This window comes from Periplaneta americana, chromosome 16 (genome assembly GCF_040183065.1).
Source record: "Periplaneta americana isolate PAMFEO1 chromosome 16, P.americana_PAMFEO1_priV1, whole genome shotgun sequence".
Taxonomy (NCBI): domain Eukaryota; kingdom Metazoa; phylum Arthropoda; class Insecta; order Blattodea; family Blattidae; genus Periplaneta; species Periplaneta americana.
In genome coordinates this window covers 171,598,554-171,618,544 of record NC_091132.1, presented here as the reverse complement: position 1 = coordinate 171,618,544, position 19,991 = coordinate 171,598,554, and the positions used below count along the sequence as shown (strand labels likewise).

Genomic DNA, 19,991 nt, shown 5'->3' with positions numbered 1-19,991 from the left:
CTAACCGATTATTTATTTATGTATAACTGACCGATTATTTATTTATGTATATCTAACCGATTATTTATTTATGTATATCTAAGCAAGTGTCTGTTTCTTCCTTCTCCTAGTTTTACCAAACATTTTATATTTCACTTGCGTCGTTGGGCATCAAGACAAATGTGCAAACCATGTTTGGGTGTTATCTGTGGTTAACGAGTTATAATACTGTAATATAACTGGATTCTGTGGTCGTGGTGCAAACATTGTTTTCTAGATATTATAGCTTTACGTCAAGAGGGCTGTGGTTCATTCTATTCAACAGCTCACAGGTTTCTGTTTGGTATCCTTGTTTGATTATATTTGAAGGGATTTTATGAGCAAGGTTTGAACTATATTGTTAATCTAGGTGACATCGAAATGTTTTGCATGCTACCACGTTTGACAAGGGTTCTGGTCCCTCATGGATACCATGTTAATATATTCAACTGTCTGATTCTCTTCTTTCAGTTATGATGACTGCAATCAAGCGGAACCCGAGGACGATGTATTGGCTGTAGGATCATTATTTCATGACTCGGATATGGAAGAAGCAAATCCTTCAATAGATGTAAATATAAACCCATATTTCATTTCTAGCCAGTAGTTTACCTACTCTTATTACTATTAAAGAAAGATTCGTCATAATTCTCGTGCAGGAGATGCAAATGGTTGAAACTGCCTGCTGCAAATTTACTAAAACGCTGTTACGTTTTGCAAAATTAGTAGGAACTGTTGTTAGTTAAGAGATGTTGATCACATTCTCCTTCCTTACACCAGCAATTAAACTGATAATCTGACAGACTTGGAGAATGACGATCAGCTGAGAAGCTGCTGGATATTTTAAGAGTTCTGAGAAAGTTTCCGTAGCCCAATCCACGACTTTTCGCTCAATCTAGCAACCCTGATCTCTCTGTATGAACTTGAGAGATACGCTGAGAAGTCCGCGTGATGTGCTGTTCTGTGGTGAGGTCAGGAATGTGAAGGTGAAGGTGAAGGTGAACGATAAGAGTTATTATTAAACCTCACTAAAATGTATTGACCGCATGCTATTGTAGATTATTTCAGCTCTTCGTATTATAACTTTCTGTTGAGCGAAACACAAGATATCTCACTGTAAAAACATTAAGCTCTCTATTCTGAGGAACGTGAGTTCATTAGCAGTACATTTAATAATTGTGAAGACCAGCGGCTTGGCTCAGTCGGTTGAGGAGCTTGCCTGCATGTCTGAAGTTGCGCTCGGGCGCGAGTTCGATCCCCGCTTGGGCTGATTACCTAGTTGGGTTTTTTTCCTAGGATTTGCTCAACCGTAAGGCGAATGCTAGGTAATTTATGGCGAATCTTCGACCACATCTCGCCATATACCTTTTTGCTATCACGAATCTCATCGACCCTAAATAACCTCGTAGTTGATACGGGCAGGGCATAGTTGCGCCCCACGGTCAGATAAAATGCAGTAGATAAAAAAGGGTCCCTGTTTTGTGGGCATAGTTGCGCCCCGATGAAATAGGTAGAGAAAAAGACACTACGGGAACTCGAGGCTCGTAATCAACCAACCATATTGATTTCTTATGCGATTTAATATTCATTATCGATACCGTTAAGATGAACACCATGAATATTAACTGTTTTTCTACTGTTTATGCAGTGATTATCAATAGCCTACCGTCAAAATGAACAACGTGAAGTTGGCAGTACTTTATTAACTGACATATTCAAATGAGTGAGGCGTTGGAAAATGGAGGCTTAGCAGTCTTTGATATTTTATTAATGATTTTCACACCGTCTGTGGCGTATATTGAGGTTAATTTAAAATGAATGTTAAGCTTAGTGAAAAGGGTAAAGAGTTAATAATTCACAATGGTTCTAAGTTTCAATTTTCCAAACCCTGTACCGTAGGAAGATATCGATGTACAAACAAAACATGCAGTTCATTTATCGTGTGTGATCGATGAAAAAGTGTTATTTTAAATAGTAAAATTGATCATGTCCTAGACCTACCTGATTTCAATGCAGCTATCACTGTAATATTTTTAAGTAATTTGTTTATATTATGACAATCACTTTCGTGTGTACTATGTCCATCGGGGCGCAACTATGCCATGTCCATTCCGCTACCTGATTTCTTCGGGGCGCAACTATGCCATGTCCATTCTGCTACCTGATTTCTTCGGGGCGCAAATATGCCATGTCCATTCTGCTACCTGAACATAGTATGCATGAGTGACAAAGCATAGGGAAGTGATAAAGTGAAAAGAGTGATAGTGACAGAAAAGACGGTAAGGCAAGGGAATAATAGTGAAAATGGATAAGATACAGGTAATAACCAGGGAGTGATGATAAGTAAGTAGTGATACAAATATATTAAAAAAAGTGGGAATGGAAATATAATGGAACTGTAGAAACTACATCGCCTGAACATATATAAATTAGTTTAATGGGAATAAGTGGTCAGTGAACGTTAGTGATTCAAGTGAGTAAATGAGTTGACAACTATGGGAGAGTTCAACTTAATGTAAGCAATGTTGGGAACACTCTTATCAAGTGTGGGGACTTAATTTTCAGGTTCCATTTTGCACAAGTGCAACCTGTGGGCTTCCGAACTGTAATTGAAGTTTTAATACAGCTTCACTGTGGAGGGAAATGAGCAAGGAGGAATAGGAAGTGACCGTCAATCAGTTTTAAAAGGGCATTATTCCGGACTGATGCCTTTTTTTTAAATGTCGCGAAGTTCATTAGCCAATCAAACCGTGGGGAATAACAGCGCTTATGCCTTTCTAGAACCAAACGTTCGGCTAATGGAAGTAGTGTTCTAATCGATAAAAAAAAAAGTGAATATCACTGAAGTTGTGATGATGCCCTTTTAAAAATGTCCCATTCACACTGCCCTCAGTGTTGAAGACCAGGGTTCATCACTCCTACCTAATTGGGGAACAACCTCAAAGAAACAATTGACGGTGAATGGCATGGTGCCATCACAGTCTACTATATACAGTCGCGAAGCTCAATATCTAGTAAAAATGCAAACATGGGTAGTTCCCACCACAAGGATCGCTACTATCGCCTCATCACCGCAGATCTTTCTCCTAGTAGACGACAAAATATGTTACACTTTCGTTGTGTTCTTTTGGAAAAATTAACACCTTCCTTCCATTATTGAAATATTAAATGCACAAACTTAATTTATTATTTTAATGAAGTATATTACATTCCACCATAAACTCGAAGATACCTGCAAGAAATAGGTTAATATTATTTTTGTTTGTGCAAAACGAACTGAAATTTACTATAATAGCTTCACTCATTCAAGATTATTGCGATAATTAACTATGAAACCAATAAATATTAATTTTCATTTCCCTTTACAACAATAATAATTGAAATATGAATTAATGGAGTAACTTACGTGTACCGGTACTTGCAGGGTAGGCTTACGTAGTTAATAAAGTGGGATGCGGTTAAGCAATAATAATCACACCAGAATTCGAAATAAAACGTGATCAATAAATTTTATTGTAGCAGACTTTTTCTACGTCTCTACTAAAGTAACAAATAAAATTAGCAACAAAATTAACAGCTATAATTAAAAACATATCCTTTGAAAAAAAAAGTAGGTCTAAGCAATAATAATCCCATCAGAATTGAAAATAAAACGTGATCAATAAATTTCATTTAAACAAACATAATTAAAATATTATTATTCCAATTATTGTATTTTTGCCATTAACATTTTCATTACAATCAATAACGAACATTTCACAAGCATCAATGTGAAATACGTAACGAGCTAGCACTCGATGGAAATACGACACAGTCCAAAGTCGACCGTGGACAGTCTATTGTATCTAGTTGCTAATCGCTTGGAGCGCTTTATCACGAGATTTGCAAAAAATCACCTCAAGCTTCGTGACTGTATATAGTAGACTGTGGTGCCATTCTGCAGTTCCTTCTGCAATCCAGTTACGATGGAAATTGCAGAGGAGTACCATTACGAAAGCTGCTGTTAAGTTTCTAGTAACATCACTAACTATAACCGAACTGAACGACATTTCGATAAAAGCAACATCTGAGCTAATTCTAGGAAGGGAGGAGATTGTGGTGCAAACGCAAAAGCAATTCTGCAAAACTGGGTAAATTAAAGGACATTCCTTTACACAAATTGCATTCCTAATATGTTAATGTTGGCAGTAGCAGGACCTGCGTGGGACTCCCACAAAAAGTCAGTGGTTTAATGACCGATTATTTATTTATGTATATCTAACCGATTCTTTATTTTTGTATATCTAACCGATTCTTTATTTTTGTATATCTAACCGATTCTTTATTTTTGTATATCTAACCGATTCTTTATTTTTGTATATCTAACCGATTCTTTATTTTTGTATATCTAACCGATTCTTTATTTTTGTATATCTAACCGATTATTTACTTATGTATATCTAACCGATTCTTTATTTTTGTATATCTAACCGATTCTTTATTTTTGTATATCTAACCGATTATTCATTTATGTATATCTAACCGATTATTTACTTATGTATATATAACCGATTATTTATTTATGTATATCTAACCGATTATTTATTTATGTATATCTCACCGATTATTTATTTATGTATATCTAACCGATTCTTTATTTTTGTATATCTAACCGATTATTTATTTATGTATATCTAACCGATTATTTACTTATGTATATCTAACCGATTATTTATTTATGTATATCTAACCGATTATTTATTTATGTATATCTAACCGATTCTTTATTTTTGTATATCTAACCGATTATTTATTTATGTATATCTAACCGATTATTTACTTATGTATATCTAACCGATTATTTACTTATGTATATCTAACCGATTATTTATTTATATATATCTAACCGATTATTTATTTATGTATATCTAACCGATTCTTTATTTTTGTATATCTAACCGATTATTTATTTATGTATATCTAACCAATTATTTATTTATGTATATCTCACCGATTATTTATTTATGTATATATAACCGATTATTTATTTATGCATATATAACCGATTATTTATTTATGTATATCTAACCGATTATTTATTTATGTATATATAACCGATTATTTATTTATGTATATCTAACCGATTATTTACTTATGTATATCTAACCGATTATTTACTTATGTATATCTAACCGATTATTTATTTATGTATATCTAACCGATTATTTATTTATGTATATCTAACCGATTCTTTATTTTTGTATATCTAACCGATTATTTATTTATGTATATCTAACCGATTTTTTATTTATGTATATCTCACCGATTATTTATTTATGTATATCTAAGCGATTATTTATTTATGTATATCTAACCGATTATTTATTTATGTATATATATAACCGATTATTTATTCATGTATATCTAACCGATTCTTTATTTTTGTATATCTAACCGATTATTTATTTATGTATATCTAACCGATTATTTATTTATGTATATATAACCGATTATTTATTTATGTATATCTAACCGATTATTTACTTATGTATATCTAACCGATTATTTACTTATGTATATCTAACCGATTATTTATTTATGTATATCTAACCGATTATTTATGTATGTATATCTAACCGATTCTTTATTTTTGTATATCTAACCGATTATTTATTTATGTATATCTAACCGATTATTTATTTATGTATATCTCACCGATTATTTATTTATGTATATCTAACCGATTATTTATTTATGTATATCTAACCGATTATTTATTTATGTATATATAACCGATTATTTATTTATGTATATCTAACCGATTCTTTATTTTTGTATATCTAACCGATTATTTATTTATGTATACCTAACCGATTATTTATTTATGTATATATAACCGATTATTTATTTATGTATATCTAACCGATTATTTACTTATGTATATCTAACCGATTATTTACTTATGTATATCTAACCGATTATTTATTTATGTATATCTAACCGATTATTTATTTATGTATATCTAACCGATCCTTTATTTTTGTATATCTAACCGATTATTTATTTATGTATATCTAACCGATTATTTATTTATGTATATCTCACCGATTATTTATTTATGTATATCTAACCGATTATTTATTTATGTATATCTAACCGATTATTTATTTATGTATATCTAAACAATTGTCTGTTTCTTCCTTCTCCTAGTTTTACCAAACATTTTATATTTCACTTGCGTCGTTGGGCTTCAAGACAAATGTGCAAACCGTGTTTGTGTGTTATCTGTGGTTAAGGAATTATAATACTGTAATATAACTCGTTGTCTGTGGTCGTGGTGCATACATTGTTTTCTAGATATTATAGCTTTACGTCAAGAGGGCTGTGGTTCATTCTATTCAACAGCTCACAGGTTGCTGTTTGGTATCCTTGTTTGATTATATTTGAAGGGATTTGATGAGCAAGGCTTGAACTATATTGTTAATCTAGGTGACATCGAAATGTTTTGCATGCTACCACGTTGGAAAAGGGTCCTGGTCCCTCACGGATACCATGTTAATATATTCAACTGTCTGATACTATTCTTTCAGTTATGATGACTGCAATCAAGACGGAACCCGAGGACGATGTATTGGCTGTAGGATCATTATTTCATGACTCGGAAATGGAAGAAGCAAATCCTTCAATAGATGTAAATATAAACCCATATTTCATTTCTAGCCATTAGTTTACCTACTGTTCATCTGTGTTTGAGTAAAAATTACTCCATTAGTATATTCTTATTGATCGTTCTATATTTGATGGCTACATAGAAGTCGCATTCCCACGATTTGTTCATTAGTGTGTAAGTTGATAGCAAATACCTTACTATAATAATACCGGACAGCTAGCAGTTTTGCGTGCGAACGACGCTGGTGCTGCTACCTACCTGCCGGTGTGGAGATACTCGGGAAACAAGCTGTAATCAACCGCAATGTTTATTGTTGCTGGGCTAGTTAATAGTTGTATTAATTAGTGCTGTGTTGAAATGTCAGGGTGTATGTGTGCTGTTTATAATTGTAACAATTGCAGCATTACAAATTGCTCCAAATCGTACTTTCGATTGGCGACAGTTCATAAAACGTGAGTCAACAACATTCTTTAGTAGGCCTAATTCCTTCGTCTTTGTTTTGATAGAAAAATACAAATTAGTTTTTTTTATTTAGACTTGATAAATGAATAGAAGTTAAAATGTATTGGATTTTAACGTTTTATCAAATTAAGTTTTATTGTTGTCCAAATGCTTTATTAATTATTACAAGCATCAGATTACTATCAATTTTATCTTTGCAGTTGTCAGCAATGCGTATATAAAACATTACTGTAAATTCATTCCTAATATCAGATTGATTTTGTCTTGGTAAACCAAAGAGAAAAATATGTAACAATTAATTACGGAAAGTAATATGAAGTTTTCAATATTTCCCATAATATGCAGCTTTGATATAAGATAATACTTTTACATTAAATATTATTCAACATTTCTTAAGTGTTTCATATATAATTCCACATTAGTAACTCACGTTTTAAACAATAGTCCGAATCCCGCTATGTTAATATTTGTATATGTGGACGTAATTCCATCCCTCTGCGCTAGATGTCAAGTCCGCGATATTTCTCACTCACGCCAATGCTACTAGTATACCGCTGTCCGGTATTATTATAGTAAGGTATTTGTTAATAGCCTACTGGATATCCTACAACAGTGTCTCTACGGTATTTCTATTACACTCTTATTTAGTTTGGTCTAAAATATTTTTATTTTATTGTACTTTATGTAAAGACAATTCTTTTTATTTAATATACAGTAAAACCTCGACAAGACGCCCGTTTATTACGTTATCCTGTGTAATACGCTTTTTTTGTCCGGTCCCTGCACATTTCATATATAATGCCTTTATAAAATACCCCGTTTGTTGCGCTCGAATCCCGCATAATACGCTGTTTCTGTGGAATATCTTCGATGTAATTTTCAGCAATATTCTGTAACAGCAGTGAAACATCTTGGTCACTGAACTCACTGGTGCCATTAACCTGAAAAGTATTGGTATTCGACCCTTTACCTCCACAATTAAACCTTCATACTTCATACCTTAGTATACCCCACCCTCTTGCTAACCCTCTCTCTCAAACAACATTCCTTACTCGGCCGTAATAAAATTCTGGAAATTTTTGCTGGGCAGTTTGTTGTCCTTTAGTGTATTGAAGTGTCTGTGAATGTGATTGCAAAGAGTGTTAAACGAAAAGTGCTTTCTGTGTCGAAAAATTGGAAATCTTACGAAAGTACGATGAGAACAGTACTCTTACTCAGAAACAAGTCTCTGATGCGTTAGGAATCCTATCGTCGATATTAAGGACGATAATAGAAAATCGCGACTCAATCACTACAACTGCGACGTCGTTGGGAGGATTCAATCGCAGAAAACACGCACACGGCAAACAACTGTAAATGACGTTTTGCGAGGTAAATTATCATAAAATCATTCTCATACCAAATTTACCTTCATCTATAACAAGTGCAGCGTGTAGAAACCTAGATATGATTTTCTGAAAAAATGGTCAAAGTTTCCTCTGTATTCAAAGTAACCCCAGTTTACGGTAATGAAATTTATCCTATAACTTAAAGAATTTGAAACATGCAATTATTAATTTCTTCTGGCAAATTAGTAATCAAACGGAGCACATTAGATATGTTGAAATCAGCCAAATAATACACTGAGTTTAACGACCCATTTTGTTCCTCAAGCTAGAAACAGTTTCTCCAATTTTGTGTTATTCCTTTTTCAACAACCGTTAACCAAATCATAACATCAAAATAAAGGCCACAAATCTGTACAACTAACAAAAATTAATAAACTATATTCAGTGCTTATTCTCCATCAAACTACAGAGAGAATTGTTTTCCTGTACAGCATATGTAAGAAACATTTTTGCTTTCTAGAAACATAGTAAATGCCAAATGAGCTTATTAAACTTACTTTAAGATAACGAATTGCAAAATTTAGTTACTTTTATGTCGATAGAGTTAGGGAAAGAATGTGTAATATATAGTTTATTATTATTATTAATATAATACACATCAGTTATTAGTAATTTTTGGATGAGAGTAGTTCATTCTTCTCCCTTATATTTTTCATAATCATTTGAGTGATAGGACGAATAATATCGTTGTAGGTTGAAATTCCTTCAGTTATTCAGAATTTTACAATGAACCAAACATGTGGGCACTCCCGACTTTGCAGCAAATAGAAATGACTCTTCCCATAATAACAAATTCAATGGCGTGGATGGCCTATCGGACATCCCTTCTTCTGACATTTCTGATCCGCCACTGTGTACTGTGGAGAACGAACTGTGGCCGTGCGCCTGCACAGACATCGCTACATAGCAGGCGAGGTGCTGCACTTAACTAGCGCTATGGTCAGTTGAGGACGCCTGTTATATAATATTTTGTTATCTGACTTTAGGATTTGTTACAATCTGTCTCTTCCAGAATGCTCTTGCTTGTGGGACAACGGCACCCAGCATGGACCCCAGCTGTGGTCTGAAATCGGAAATAAAAATGGAGGAAACAGCAGAGCCAGTTACATTCCCTCTGATGAAGTGTGAGTCTGAGGTGAGTGATGTTCATTGGTGGTTCTGTTCCAAAGGCTGGTTGTATCCAGCTTGTGCTCTGTTTCGCCAACTCCATAGGGCTGCACTTACTGAACTTCTGGGGACATAGGCATTGGCACTAGCCACATTAGCTATATGACTTCATGTAACAATTAGATTATACACGTAATAGCAGTGAGTCTAAGGCATCTCACGCAGATACTGCTTATGTTTTGTATATTTACAGGATTACGAGAAGACAGGTGGAGCCTGCAGGATTGAAGGGTATAACTATGAAGTCAAAATGGCTGGACTTCTCTTCCTTAGACTGATCAACGAGAGAAAAGGCTTCCATATTGCCTCCAACATGGCTGCAGCTGGAAAGTTCGATGATTTAGTGCTGGGCATTGGTGATAAAACACTTTTTGTACAGTTGAAACATAAGCTAGGGCCACAAGTCTCGGAGAAAAAGAGATTATACACAGTACGCCAAGTCTTCAGAATGAAGGACCACTACAGTTCTTACTGCGATCTCAAGAATGCCTGGGGACAGAAAACTGACCTACAATGGTGGGGTCCATTCAGCGATGTGCAGTTTGTTGTTTACACAAATGCTGTTGTGGCTGTGGGTGAAGCTGTTGATACTGATGTCCAGAATGTTCTCATGACAGGAGGAAAATGCTTACGATTATCTGAAAGTGAGTTTCCCGAGTTAAGGAATGAGCCTGAGTTCAACCCGTTCCTCCATCAGTTCAGGTTATACACACAACAAGCAAGTGAGAAGAAACTTGAGTCCTTAATCAGAACTGAACTTCTTAGGGCATTGGGGGCGGATTCTCAGTTCCAGACATTTCTGACTAATATAACGAACTGGATGGAAGGCCCTGGTTCTTACCTCACGGAAAATGTTGAGTTTTGGAAGGATATAGTCAAGTGCAGTGTTGATGACTTAAATAAAGCAAAAATAGATCAGCTCGCAAAATTTAAACTGCAATTTGATGAAAGAGAGTTGAACTTATTTAGACAGCAGTTACTGGAAGGCGGAGGACTTCTGAGAGTTCAGAATTCTAATGCTCTCACGTGTTTCAAAGTCCACCAAAGCGTTGACAAGAAGATTCTGATAGATGCCAACGTGTTGGTGGATAGAATGAGTGAAGTGTTGGCCTTGTGGGGTCGCTGGCCTGGATGTGATGTGCTTGTAATTGATGGCTGGGTTGAGGCAATAGAAACGATCGTCAGCAATTTAGGTTCGGGAAAGACCCTTGTTGTGGTTAATGATAATGAGAAGGTGTGGGAATTAAAAGCTCTCAGTTACAAAGATGAGTTTCATTTTAGGCAACTGAATGAGGAGTCAAAAGAACAAGTATTAGATTGCAAAATACATTTTCAAGGTGAGGCCATCACACTTAACACATTAGTTGATGACACAACCTTCGACATAGTAGCGAATGCTGAAATTGTAACTCAGTTGGTCTCTGGAATTGTGGAACGCATTGGAGATAAACTCACTCAACAAAGTGAACACTACATACCTCGTAAGTTTGTTATTAGGCAACATGTGAGTGAGACAATCTTTTCTCATGAACGGGACTGCTTAGTTGTAAACGGAGTTTCACTCCAGGCTCTGAGAAAAATTGTCCTGCCTACGAAAGTAGTAGAGATATTTGATGAAACGAAACATTCTGAAGAATGTGTGTGTCGCTGCTTTGTGATTCGAGGGAAAGAGGATTTCGAGAAGGCCAAAAACGTATTTGAACGAGTCCATTGGCTTCATAAAGAAGAAACTGGCTTTATTTGGAAACAGTCCAAAGGCAGTATAGCCTATATTAAGTCTCACATACTGGATGAAACCTCGATCAGAAGCTTCCAGGAAGTCATGCTGCTCTCTGACAAGGTCAAGTTGCTTGTGGCTCACCCTGGAATGGGAAAATCAACAGAAATTGTGAATTTAGCTCAGGAATTCAAGCGACGTGAACCTGCATGTTGGGTGGTCACTATATTTCTGATTGAGCACATTGATTACCTGAGTAGTTGTGGAGATTCTGCAGTTGAACTCCTCTTACGAGCAGGAAAGTTCATAAGTGACTTTGCTATGTCATTGTTCAAACACGAGTTAGATCATGGTGGCAATATTGTGATCCTGATAGATGGGTATGATGAAATCAGCCCAGATTATGCAGGGAAGGTGTTGCACATGTTAAGGCAACTTATCATCAATTATAAATTTAAACAGCTTTGGATCACTTCTCGTTCTTCAATGAAGGACAGGCTGGAAGAAAATTTCTCTTGTCTTCCATTTGAACTGCAGCCTTTCACGAAAGAGCATCAACGTGATTTCCTTGCTAAATTTTGGAATGATATAAGTGATGGTCCACATAATATAGACATATTTATTTCCAATTTGTTGGAAGTGACAGGGAATATGTTGAATGACAAACTTGGCCAATTCACAGAAATTCCTCTACAGACTCTGATGTTAGCTGAAGTATTTCGCAGTGAAGCTACTGATTTTCGTAAGTCAGGTAAGATGATGGTTGACCGCAAACTGGATTTGTTGGAACTGTATAACAGATTCGTCTATAGAAAGTGGGATATTTTTGTTCGTGACAAGAGCCTAGCAGATGAAAGAAATCCGGCGATGCGTGATCCTCTGCAGTCGCACTGGAAAAAGTTTGAGAAAGATCACATGGCATGTGCCTTACATTCCTTGTTAAAAACTGAAGACCTTAACCATCTACACTCCTCCAAGAATATTATGAAACGAGTTGAAGGTTTCCAGGACCGATTGAGAAACGGAGATGAGAAGAGTGGAATAGTTGTTCAAATGGTAAATTCCACAGCAGTGTTCATTCACAGAACATTTCTGGAGTTCTTTGCCGCGAAGTGGTTCACAAAGAATTTCGAAGATGAAAGAGAACATATAAAAGAGATGTTGTTTAGAGAAGAGTTCATAATCGTGAGACAGTTTTTTGATAGGATCCTGGCAGAAGGATTTAATTTGCATACTGCCATCCTGAATAAAGACAAACATTCTGTTGAGGAATTACTTTTATCCCCCGAATGTGATATGAATGAAAAGGATAAGGGTGGGAGGACACCCTTGCACTTGGCAGTTATCAGTCATAGTGAAAGTGATAATAAAGCTGTGTGTGAAATCATGGCGCTATTATTGCAAAATCATTGTGATTGTAGAACTGAAGATGAAGTGTTTCACTGGCGACCCCTGACACTTGCTGACAAGATACAGGCGTGGTCAGCTGTTGACATGCTGCTCGGCAGTAATGCTGAAAGTAGTGACATGATATTCACTATGGAGTTGATCAAGGGTGAAGAGTGTGAAGAGTTTTTGTGTAGAGTGTTGGAAATTGCTGCATTAAATGGATATATTAATATTGCAAAGCTGATGTTTAAATGTGGCTTATGTGTGAATCATCCCATTACGACGTACATTCTCCGGGATTTGCATTACCCTAAAATTATTACCACAATGTTACACAAAGCGTCTCTTGCGGGACAAGTAAAGCTGGTGGAATTTTTGCTGGAGGCTGAAGAAACAGAAGGAATTATAAAGAAAAGTGGTCCTCTGTGGGCTGGCGACCACAATCTTCCACTATCTGAGAGGTCTTCCGCATTTACTACTACCAAGGAGCGTCTAGAAATAAAAGATTCTAAGGGCATGACACCTTTGTCATGGGCTGCTTGCAGAGGTCATCTAGAAACGGTGAGGTTGCTAGTTGAGAAAGGTGCAGAGGTTAATACAAGCGATGTGTTCCTACCATCTCCTTTGCATGGTGCAATTTATGGTTCCCATGTGAACGTTGTGAAGTTCCTAATAAAAAGTGGCGCTAATGTTAATGCATATGACAGGAATGACCAAAGCCCAATATTAGCTGCTACACGACAAAACAATGTGGATGTTGTGAAACCCCTAATGAAAGAAGGCGCTGATGTCAATGCATATAATACTTATGGTGAAAGTCTCGCTGATGTCTATGCATGTGTTACTTATGGTGAAAGTCCCATATTCGCTGCTGCAAGAGGAGGTAATGTGGATACTGTGAGACTCCTAATGGATAATGGCGCTGATGTAAATGTCTGTAACATGTTTGGTGAAATTCCCATATTCGCTGCTGCAAGAGGAGGTAATGTGGATACTGTGAGACTCCTAATGGATAATGGCGCTGATATAAATGTCTGTAACATGATTGGTGAAAGTCCCATATTCGCTGCTGCTAGAGGAGGTAATGTTGATACTATAAGACTCCTAATGGATAAAGGCGTTGATGTTAATGTGTGTAATAAGTATGGTGAAAGTCCCTTATTCGCTGCTGCAGAAGGAGGTAATTTTGATGTTGTGAGACTCCTAATGGATAAAGGCGCTGATATTAATGTGTGTAATACTTCTGGCGAAAGTCTCATATTCGCTGCTGCACTAGGTGGTAATGTGGATTTTGTGAGACTCCTAATGGATAAAGGCGTTGATGTTAATGTGTGTAATAGTTCTGGCGAAAATCTCATATTCGCTGCTGCACTAGGTGGTAATGTGGATATTGTCAGACTCCTAATGGATAAAGGCGCTGATGTTAATGTGTGTAACAAGTCTGGTGAGAGTCCCATATTCGCTGCTGCAAGAGGAGGTAATGTGGATACTGTGAGACTCCTAATGGATAAAGGCGCTGATGTTAATGCGTGTAATAAGTCTGGTGAAAGTCCCATATTAGTTGCTGCAAGAGGATTTAATGTGGATATTGTGAGACTCCTAATGGATAAAGACGCTGATGTTAATATGTGTAATACGTCTGGTGAAAGTCCCATATTCGCTGCTACAGAAAGAGGTGATGCGGTTATTGTGAGACTTCTAATGGATAAAGGCGCTGATGTTAATGTGTGTAACAAGTCTGGTGAAAGTCCCATATTCGCTGTTGCAAAACGAGGTGATGTGGATATTGTGAGACTTCTAATAGATAAAGGCGTTGATGTTAATGTGTGTAATATGCTTGGTGAAAGTCCCATATTCGCTGCTGCAAGAGGAGGTAATGTGGATACTGTGAGACTCGTAATGGATAAAGGCGCTGATGTTAATGTGTGTAATAAGTCTGGTGAAAGTCCCATATTAGCTGCTGCAAGAGGAGGTGATGTGGATATTGTGAGACTCCTAATGGATAAAGGCGCTGATGTTAATGTGTGTAATAAGTCTGGTGAAACTCCATTACTCGCTGCTGCAGAAGGAGGTAATGTTGATGTTGTGAGACTCCTAATGAATAAAGGCGTTGATGTTAATATGTGTAATAATTTTGGAGAAAGTCCCATATTCGCTGCTGCAAGTCAAGGGAATGTAGATATTGTGAGACTCTTAATGCATAAAGGCGCTGATGTTAATGTGTGTAATAATTCTGGTAAAAGTCCCATGTTCGCTGCTGCAAGAGTAGGTCATTTTGATGTTGTGAGACTCTTAATGGATAAAGGCGTTGATGTTAATGTGTGTAATAAGTCTGGTGAAAGTCCCATATTCGCTGCTGCAAGAGGAGGTGATGATGTTGTTGTGAGACTCCTAATGGATAAAGGCGCTGATGTTAATGTGTGTAATACTTATGGTGAAAGTCCTATATTCGCTGCAGCAGGAGGAGGTAATGTGGATATTGTGAGCCTCCTAATAGATAAAGGCGTTGATGTTGATGTGTGTAACAAGTCTGGTGAAAGTCCCATATTCGCTGCTGCAAAAGCAGGTAATGTGGATATTGTGAGCCTCCTAATAGATAAAGGCGTTGATGTTAATGTGTGTAACAAGTCTGGTGAAAGTCCCATATTCGCTGCTGCAAGACGAGGTGACCTGGATACTGTGAGCCTTCTAATGGATAAAGGCGTTGATGTTAATGTGTGTAATACTTCTGGTGAAAGTCCTATATTCGCTGCTGCAAAAGGAGGTAATGTTGATGTTGCGAGACTCCTAATGAATAAAGGCGTTGATATTAATGTGTGTAATACTTCTGGAGGAAGTCCCATATTCGCTGCTGCAAGACAAGGTAATGTTGATGTTGTGAGACTGTTTATGGATAAAGGCGTTGATGTTAATGTGTGTAATAATTCTGGTGAAAGTCCCATTTTCGCTGCTGCAAGACTAGGTCATTTTGATGTTGTGAGACTCTTAATGGATAAAGGCGTTGATTTTAATGTGTGTAATAAGTCTGGTGAAAGTCCCATATTCGCTGCTGCAAGAGGAGGTGATGTTGTTGTTGTGAGACTCCTAATGGATAAAGGCGCTGATGTTAATGCGTGTAATAATTCTGGTGAAAGTCCTATATTCGCTGCTGCAACACTAGGTCATTTTGATGTTGTGAGACTCTTAATGGATAAAGGTGTTGATGTTAATATGTGTAATAAGTCTGGTGAAAGTCCCATATTCGCTGCTGCAAGAGGAGGTGATGTTGTTGTTGTGAGACTCCTAATGGATAAAGGCGCTGATGTTAATGGGTGTAATAGGTATGGTGAAAGTCCCATATTCGCTGCCGCAAGAAGACTTGATGTTGATGTTGTGAGAGTCCTAATCGATAAAGGCGCTGATGTTAATATGTGTAATAAGTCTGGTGAAAATCCAGTATTCGCTGCTGCAAGAGGAGGTGATGTTGATGTTGTGAGACTCCTACTGGATAAAGGCGCTGATGTTAATGTGTGTAATAAGTCTGGTGAAAGTCCCATATTCGCTGCTGCAAGAGTAGGTAATGTTCGTGTTGTGAGACTCCTAGTGGATAAAGGCGCTGATGTTAATGTGTGTAATAAGTCTGGTGAAAGTCCCATATTTGCTGCTGCAAGAGTAGGTAATGTTCGTGTTGTGAGACTCCTGATGGATAAAGGCTCTGATGTTAATGTGTGTAATAAGTCTGGTGAAAATCCCGTATTCGGTGCTGCAAGAGTAGGTAATGTTCATGTTATGAGACTCCTAATGGATAAAGGCGCTGATGTTAATAAGTGTAATAAGTCTGGTGAAAGTCCCATACTCGCTGCTGCAAAAGAAGGTAATGTGGATATTGTCAGAATCCTAATGTATAAAGGCGCTGATGTTAATCTACGTAACAAGTCGGTAGAAAGTGCAATATCCGCTTCTGCAAAAGGACGTAATGAGACTCCTAATTAATAAACGCCCTTATATTAATGCATGTAACAAAAATGGCGATGGCACATTGTCAATTTTCTGTGGGAAATAGTAACCTTGATTTTGTAGGTCTCTTGAATGGGGAAAGTGCTGATGTTAAATTATGTAACAAATTAGATGATATTTCATTGTTTGTAGCAGTGGACGTAGAAATTGAAAAATAAACTATCAGTGCTTTCTTAACATTTCGAAATGAAGCAGCAGTCTGTAAATCTCCTTTTCCAAACTCACAGTCGGAGTTGTTGATGGACGATTCCTCATGGGAACCAGAATACTACACGTCCCTTCCACCCTGTTTTTGTCAGAATTCATCAGATACTTTCTCAAACCAAAGCTGTTCCAGCCTATTTTTCTCCTTGCATTTAATTTGTTCACAGCTGTCTATGTTTGACAGAGCACGGAATTTTAACTCTATTACATTTGCACAGTTTGTTTCAATAATGAATCACTCCAAATTATCAACTTCATATTCTTTGTTATTTAGATAGGCCTATATTGCAACTAGAATCAGTACTATTTCTAGTTGTAAGACTATATTCCAAAATGATTGTTTAGTTATATATACAACGAGGAAAAATTATAAACCTGTATATCTTATTTTTGAATCTGCTTCACTGTCCCTTTCATGATACAAATCACTGAGGGGAAAAAAGGGATGCATTTCATTCTATCACACGAAAGCAGGCTTACCACTGAGACATCACAAAACAACTGACAAGGAACTGGTCCCATGGACGGAAATGTAGGATATCGTATTTTGTTATAAATTTTGTGTAATATAATATTGCAATTGTAGCCAAACTAACCTCAGTGATTGTACGAATAACATTTTAAAAGTTTAATAGATGTTAGCATTGCGTAGTATTTATATGGTTTGTTTAACAGGAGTGATGCAATAATAAAATTATTATAATTTGTAGTTTGTTATAAATTACTGCACATAAGTACAGTGAATCAGTTTAATAATGGGCCATTGTTATCCTTACTATATGTGCAGAATCACATTTTGCATTAAAGTAAATGTATTTAAAATACATGGATATAAATATATTGTACAATTAAGAGTAAGAAAGCTGCGTTATTGTACTGTAGACACTGTGACATGGTAAAAATATTTCCATCAAGAAGGCATTATATATATTATTTTTCTTGAAATACCGTAGGAGCTCGTCAATTTAATATTGGGCGGATCAGTGTTATTATCCACTCAAGCTACTCAGTTCAATCTCAGGTGGAGTCAGGTGCGTCTCTGTGCTTTGTGGACGTACTGAAGCTAACAAGAGTGGCGAGGGGCGGAGAGGACCCAACATTACGTTTGAGCAGCGGCAACTGATTATATACCATCGTGCAAGAGGTAAAAGCTTAAGACAAATAGGCAATATGCTAAATTTGTTCAAGAGTAATGTTGGAAATATTATAAGATGATACGAAAAAGAGGATAGGATAGAGTGTATGCCACAAACAAGTCAACCAAAGAAATTAACTGAGCTAGAATAATGGTTCGTACTAAGAATCAATCAATAAATATTCCCATCATTCCTGCATCGAACGTAGGTCTCTCAGTAAGCTTCTCCATCTGCCTCTATTCCTGGCCAACTCCTTGATCTCACTCCATCGTTTTTGCTTCTGTGAGAACAGCTCGTTTCCATGTTATCTTGGGTCTGCCAATTCCTCTGCCGCCCTGCGGATTCCAATCCAATGCCTTCCTGGCGGGTCACCTGGAGGTCGGCGAAGTGTATGTCCCAGCCATCCCCACTTCCTATGCCGAATTTCAAGTTCAACTGGTTTTTGTTTAGTTTTTAACCGTAGAATTTCGTTGCATAACGGACTGGCCAGAATATTTTTAATAATTTTCTCAGACATCTATTAATAAAAACTTGTAGTTGATTGATAATAGTTTTAGTTATTTTCCAGGTTTCACAGCCATTACATTTCATCAACTCTGCTTATGCTTCCTCTCTATCCATGAATGTGTGGCGACGCATTAACACCTTTAACCCATTAATGCCCATAATTCCCTGTATGAGATTTTAGCGTGATATTTCTGTTATGTGATCCTGGAAGAACCCTAAGCACTATAATTTTATATCATTCATGTACCTTCAACCAAAAGTACCATTCTAGGCTGGCAACTTTAGTTGCCACTGGGCACTTGCGTGTCTAATATTTTGTTATTGTGAAATAAATGCACCTTACTTCGATAAAAGCTTTTGTTTTATTTAGCACTTACAAATTTACAAACACCACATCGCTTTAGACTATTATTTTTCACTCAGTCCATAATTATTATGTCTAATTTAAGGGATGAGTCGATTTTATTCAACACCAAATAGTCCTCATGCATCATGAAATGTTTTGAGACACGAATCAGGAAAAATAAAAATGCAAACTGCAGTTGTGAAGAGATCATCGAAGTAGAATTTTATTCCTTGTGGTAACTGCACATGAGCAACCAATCCCAAAACAACATTACTTCCTTGGCCAGGATCTGTTTCAGGAAGGCAAGTTGAACTTCCGCAATATGGTTCAGCATGAAAGATAAACCCAGATGGATCAGCAGCAACTCACAATTTGAATCTGACGCGCACAGTCTTTCCCCTTATGAACTGTCCTGGTGCTAGACAGTTCATAGCATCATACTTTCATCAATGCTTACATATTTGCCGGACACCTGTTTGAAGGAAGTGTTCAGTATATGGAAGAGTTGTCTCACTTTATAGAGAGAATCAGAACATCTAATCCGTCATTATTTGTTAGGTGAAGGAATCTCAGTAGTTCATCAAATCGGTTGTGTCGCATAGATTCTGGCACTAGTGGCACATGAACATCCGAATCGCTTTTCCAATAAAGCCTTCTTGATGGCAGTTTGTGGTACCCAGACAGAAGTAGAATACCGATTAGAATAAGAATCTCTTCCATTGAGGTATTCAAATTATGCATAAGATGCTGGCTGAGCTGCATATCTGTTGGTTTCCATAACTATAACCTGAAGTAATTCTCTAGAGAAAAAGGTCTAAGACGGGCTCGCAGAGGTGGGCGCCAATTGTGGCGTTGCGTCATCAGAATACGTCACTCATTCCTTCCTTCTTTCCCGTGTCATTGACTTGGTAGAAGAGGGAATTTGCATTCACTGTCTATGTATGTGAATGTGTACGGGTCACAGACAGTGACGTGACTGTGGACGGGGAACCAACACTTTCCCCATGCTTTT

At 36.8% G+C, this 19,991-nt stretch overlaps 1 protein-coding gene across 4 annotated transcripts in view; it reads left to right on the top strand.

The window, feature by feature from the left end:
* LOC138691910 (uncharacterized) overlaps window positions 1–17,812 on the top strand; it is a 123,406-nt gene extending 105,594 nt beyond the window's left edge. For 2 of the 4 annotated variants that reach the window (XM_069814520.1, XM_069814519.1), the window contains exons 2-4: window positions 490–589; window positions 9,530–9,652; window positions 9,878–17,812. In XM_069814520.1, coding sequence (XP_069670621.1) covers window positions 563–589; window positions 9,530–9,652; window positions 9,878–16,762 — 7,035 coding nt within the window. In that variant the 5' untranslated portion in view covers window positions 490–562 and the 3' untranslated portion in view covers window positions 16,763–17,812. Of the gene's footprint in view, window positions 1–489; window positions 590–6,587; window positions 6,689–9,529; window positions 9,653–9,877 lie in introns of all 4 variants that reach the window. The other 2 variants (XM_069814516.1, XM_069814518.1) reach the window with 2 other exon arrangements.
* The last annotated feature ends 2,179 nt before the right edge of the window (window positions 17,813–19,991 follow it).